The 5,776-nt window shown below is 45.4% G+C and overlaps 1 protein-coding gene across 1 annotated transcript in view; it reads right to left on the reverse strand.

Annotated features, from left to right (window-relative positions):
- The window catches only part of nrg1 (neuregulin 1), a 62,815-nt gene extending 60,677 nt beyond the window's left edge, over positions 1–2,138 (reverse strand). The window contains 2 exon segments of the mRNA XM_080510305.1: positions 948–1,888; positions 2,036–2,138. Coding sequence (XP_080366431.1) covers positions 948–1,689 — 742 coding nt within the window. The 5' untranslated portion in view covers positions 1,690–1,888; positions 2,036–2,138.
- Between the last annotated feature and the right edge of the window lie 3,638 nt (positions 2,139–5,776).

Raw genomic sequence — 5,776 nt, forward strand, 5'->3', positions numbered from 1 at the left:
CTGCTCTACATGTTGCCTCAACCTCGCCACGTGTTCTCGCCGTGCTGCCCAGCTAGCACTCCACCTACCACCGTCACCTGGGAATGACTAACCCACATATGGAGCAATAAGTCATCCGCTGATGTGACTACAGCGGAGGCACAGCGGTGGCGAGCCGCTGGCAGACAGACAGTATTAGTGGGTTGTTTTTCCCTGCGGCACAGGAATGGAGGGGGCATCAATTAGCCTCCAGCAGACTCTGACCTTGAAATGGAGCACGGACAGAAAACAGGAAGTCTCCCTGTACCACAGCCTGGACTCTCAGTTTGTGTCATGCATCATTTATTGATTTCCACTTCTTCGTATGACTGGAAATGTGTATCCACACATCTTAGGGACCCTCTGCATTGCTTACACTTTCTGTCTGACAGCCGAGACGTCCCTAGTAATAGCCTAACAGCAAACACTCATCGTGCCGCTCCTCAATCATTGTGGTGTCACTTAATCGGGAGGAAATACTCAAACGGGATGGAGCGAATGTTAGAAAAACCTCCTTCACGGTCTGGACAGAGGAAGTTTGGATAGACCGGCTGTCTCCTGCACACCTATCTGTGGAGCAATACTTCAGAGGCTTAGTCATGGGCCTCTGCGTTACACTCTGCAAGTCACAGCATGTCTGTTTTCAGGCAAACTCCTTGCAGCACTTCCTGGCATGCTTGACGGAGCTCAGTCAGTAGAAAAACAGTGATGAAACAGAAACCAATTCTTAATGTATTGTCAATAATGTGTCATAATGCCCATGGACGTGTCTACATGTAGAGGTGTTCGATGACTCTTGTACAGCAGAAACTGATGCTCCATTAAGCCAGACCATCATTTCTCCTCTGAAAAGCGCTATCAGAAGCCAGGTGCAGAACAAAGGAGCTCTCCTCCATAAAGACAACTGAGTGAAAGTGCCGGGTACTTACAGATAGTGGGGATGTTGTTGTCTAGTTCTTGTGTCGTCTGCGGGTGCTTCGGGGTGGCAGGACGCTCCGCGTTGTATTTCAGCGTGATGGAGGACGGGTCAGTCCCTCCTGGAGGCTGAGGCACGTACGGCCCGCGTGTAGATTTCTCTTCCACCAAGACCTCAGGACGTCCCGGGGTAATGGCGATGGTGGTAGTTAAGGAGACGGTCGATGGTGATGAATGAGGAATCGAGACAGTTATTCCCAGCGTGGGGTTAACTGATATAACAATGGGGTCCTGTCCAATGGGGATGGGGTCTAAGTGTGTGGGGGGTTCGTACTCAAATATCTTATCCACAAAGACCCATTTGAGGCCGGCTGTGCAGAGGGCTAAGCTGAGCAGACAGGCCAGGATGGGCAGGATGCAGATTTTCTCAGAGTGCAGGCAATTGTTAATCTGTCCCATCTCTATGCACACACAGCAGGTCCCTGGCAAGGCCACGACTCCCAAAGCCCCCACATGCTCCCCATCGCCATCACCAGCACCTCCCTCTGCAGTTTCCTCTGCGCCCTCCTCCACACTCTCACCAGCTGCCTCTGTCTCCTCTGGCTTCTCCTCTGGCTTCTCCTCTGGTTTCTCCTCTGGTTTCTCCTCTGGTTTCTCCTCTGGGATCCGTCCAGAATCAACAGTAGAGCCGGTGGGGGAAGCCGATCCCGGAGGGGGGACTGGCCCAGCACATAAGTCCTCCATTCCCTCAGTCATCCTGTCAAAGTGCTGGATGAAAGTGTCTCTGATCGAACTATTAACTTAAAGCATCACCCGAAGGCTGTCTGCCACCAGTGTCCTTGAGTATGTTTTCCATGGTCAGGCCACAGAGTTTGAGCCGGGGTTGCAGAGGAAGGCAGAAACTGTTCTCGGGGGAGTCAGAGCTTGTTCACGGTCCGGGACGTCTGTGGAGAGCCTGTGCACGAGGAAGAGGACTTCCTTACTCATGCTGCTTCACAGCAAACACAGTCATGCATCTGTGCCACGTTCAAATCTGCTGCATCCTTAAAATGTTGAGCGTGCTGCAGCAGTGAGCCGCGGTGGAGCCGGAGCACTCACTCACCTGAACACTTGAGCAGAGCAGGAGAAGAGGCAGTGTCGACGCGCTGGGCCGGCTGCAGCTGCAGCAACTGTAGTGCAGAGGACGGGGTGGCCGGGCACTGCAGTGGCAGGAGGGACATGCTGTCTTGTCTATGGAGCTCCAAGCAGCTGAAAGGCTGAATCATCAGGGAGCGGCAGGTGCCCTTCCTCTCAGCGCAGCCACAGAAACAGATGAGTAAGGGGAAAGAGAGAGAAAGAGAATCTCACAGAGAGGGAGGGGGGCTGCAGTAACACAGAAGGGCAGAGAAGACTGGATACTCCCCTTTTCCTTCTCTCACCCCTCCTCTCTCAGTCTTTCCTCCCCAAGTCGTGAGCAGGGCAGTCTGTGGCCTCCTCCCTCTCCGCCCCTCTTCCTGTCTGCCAGTGTGCACACTGCTTCCAATCCCAGCACAAAGCATCCAGCTAAGCAAGTTCTTACTTGATCCAATTAGAGTGTGTGTCAGCGAATCAGAGACGGGGGAACTACTGTAGCCGCCCCCTCCAGCACCACTCCCCATTGATTATGCTGATACCGAAGGGTGTGTTTTTTGTCAAGGGGAAGGAGCCGAGGAGGCAGACACATGATCCGCCCAGGGGGATGCAGCCATTGTGTTCCACTCCTCTCAAGTATCTGCATTAATTAATGCAAAAATACAATAATTGAGCGTAATAACACCATACGATAGTGATACTCATTTGTGCAGACTGAATAAATAATGACTGGCTTTGCACATGTATACAAGTATTTCTACGTCATCCAATGCAGAACACACACACAAGAACAAATTCATCAACTTGAGTATAAAGAATAAAAAAAAATAATAATTTAAGTTTGTAAATGGTGCAGAGCAAAGCCAAACAGAAATGTATTAAATTCAAGCAGAATCTTATTGCGACGTATTTCACTGGCTATACTCTGGATGTTTAGCGACACTCTGCTAATAGCATGCAAGTGTGGCGGAAAAGCCCCAGACAAGCAGTCAAACTCTTGACCTCCCAACCCCCAAGAGCGCTGGAGAATAAGCTGGCAGGACAATCCAGAATCCTCTGGAAAAGTCCGGGCTTAAACAAGATGAAGAGTGTCGGAAAGGTCAGGTCAGCGCCACACTGAACACTGACACCACTTTGACCCTCTCCAATCCACAGGCAGAATTAATACCAGTAATGGTATCGGGGGTGGGGGGGGGGTGGTTCCTGTCAGCCCTCTGAATTAGTGACCTGCATATTGATCCTCTGGACTTCCAGCTTCTTCACAAGAAGGCCAAAAAGTGACACCAGGAAGAAATACTCTGGTACGAACAATGACAAGAAAGCAAACAATGGCAGATTTAGCTTCTGAACCAAAGTCAAAAAGGTTTTGTCTCAAAATCACATTGATATAGTTTTAATGGCTAGTAGAATTTTGTATATATATATATTTTTTTATTGTCAGGTTCATCCTCACAATATCAAAATACAACAAATATTCACAGTTTGACTTGTTGGGGTGAATGATCCTCTAAATATGGTCTATGTGTCCTCCTTCAGCTGATTTGAATATCTTTCCAGGAAAAGATATTCATGAACAAACAAGGGTTAATGGGGCATCTATTGGCAATAGAAACATGTGTTGATGGTGCTGCGAGTTAAAGCAGGAAAACATCAGACCATAAAGATGCAAGAACAAAAACAACAGTATTAACTGTCATTTTTCAGTAAAAACAACCGTTTCTGCGGTTTCTTCTCCGAGACACACTGTTGAGGGAACAGTAGAGGAACAAGATTTCATCTTTCATCACATTTTACGAATGAAGTACAAGGCAAGTTTCTTTTTATTTTCGCACACAATGAAATTCAGAGAAAAAACAGTAGCTGCAAATAAATGAAATTATTTTTTGACATTTCACGGCATAGATACAAGATGGAAGGACAAAAAGATTAATATTGCAATTTTCCTTCAAGTTATTTTGGTTTGTCAAAAGATATTTAATTCAACGGAGACGCTTGCATCACACTTCTTTCCATTTAAACACAAAGACATGTCTGAAGTTGCTATTTAACAGTTTTGTTGTTGTTTTGCTGATGTGGGGGGGGTGGGGGGGGTTACACTGAGTGATGGGCTCCAGTGGACGTGTGTGTTGGAGGAATAAATCTCCACAACCGACACACCATCAACACTTTTTAGCTCAATTATTTTTTCTCTAAAGTTGTCATTAAAAAAAGAATAAAATCTGATTAATAATAGAAACTGAACACACATTCTTAAAAAAAAAAAAATCCACAGAAAACCAATGTTTTTCTTATTAACTTTATTGTATTTCTCCAGTAGTTTCCTGAGGCGATCAGCGTTGGGCCAACATGTTTTCCTCCATGCTGAGAAAACACATTGGCTCTGAGGAAGGGGCTCAAACTGCTCATCTTCATCATCAGGAAATATGTATACCTTTTCATTTTTGAGATAGTTGTAGTTTAAATGTGTTTTTTTTACAAGTAATTAATTAAAATTTCACCAAATGATGCTTGGAGTGTACGTTCATGATTTGAATTTGTATTAAAACCTTCTGATCTGTGTGATTCAAGCCAATTAGTTTATTCTTCTAATTGAATAAGTTCCTGATTTCCATCTACATTTAAAATGTTCTGTCTTTGCTTCATGTTTGAAATAAAGCATGAACTGTTTGAACAGTCTGCTAGAATGCAAACTGAGCAGAAAGCCTGCAATTAACAGATACTTTTTGTTTTAACATCAGTACAGCCTAAGAAATCATTTTCTCCAGCAACAACCTGTGTACTGCTTGGGAATTCGTTTAAATTGATTTATAATTGTATGTTCCTAAAATTGCACAAAATCAGAGGTTTTGTATTGTAGCGAAGGGAGAAGATGTTTTCAAGGTCAGTAGTGGTCAGGGCACCACCATGGAGTCAGTGCAGGAAGGTGAGAGTTGTGTGTGGAGGAAGAGGGACAAGAGGCTGAACCAACACGCCCAGGAACACGGGGAGCCGAGTGGAAACCACAGCGACTCACATCTTGTCCAATCATCTCGTAGCCGTACGTTTGTAGGCCCGCCTCTTCTCTGGGGAGGGGGAAGCTCCCGATGCACCAACAGTACATCTACCACAGTCATTTAGGAGCCATAACAGCTCATTTGATAAAAACAAACTATGCTATTCTGTAATTTGCATTAAAAAAAAAAAGTTCTTTGAACTTAAAAGTAAAAGGAACAATCGCCCGTGTGTGGAACACACATTTCTTTAGCACGGTACCAAAATCACAAGCTGCTGGGAGGATGAGCCGAAAGAGATGAAGATATTGGACGACAGACTTCCTAAAACATGCGCCGTGTCAGATTTAGGAAATGTGGCTCCAGAAACACATCCAGGCTCTAATCGAGAAAGATAAAGTCAGAATGCAGGAACTGTAATTTTGATCGACAGTTCAAAAGTATTTAAGAGGCCCCTCATCCTGCCGTCACCTCTCAAAACTATTCATTTCTGCAGGTTACACTCTAGAAGATGATCACCATGTTGAAGACCTCAGAAAAAGGATGAAGCAGAACCATGCATGTTGGTGAAAGGAGGCATTGACTTGAAAAAACTGTGATGACGAAAATAAAGACTGTTCAACGTTTCCATCCCTCCATTAGATAGATACGTCATCATCTCTGTAAAGGGGTTTCACAGCGATTTTAAGGTCTTAGTGCAACTTTATTAATTATAATACCAACAATAATTAAGTCAGTAACCA

Source organism: Blennius ocellaris (assembly GCF_963422515.1).
Source record: "Blennius ocellaris genome assembly, chromosome: 15".
NCBI lineage: Eukaryota > Metazoa > Chordata > Actinopteri > Blenniiformes > Blenniidae > Blennius > Blennius ocellaris.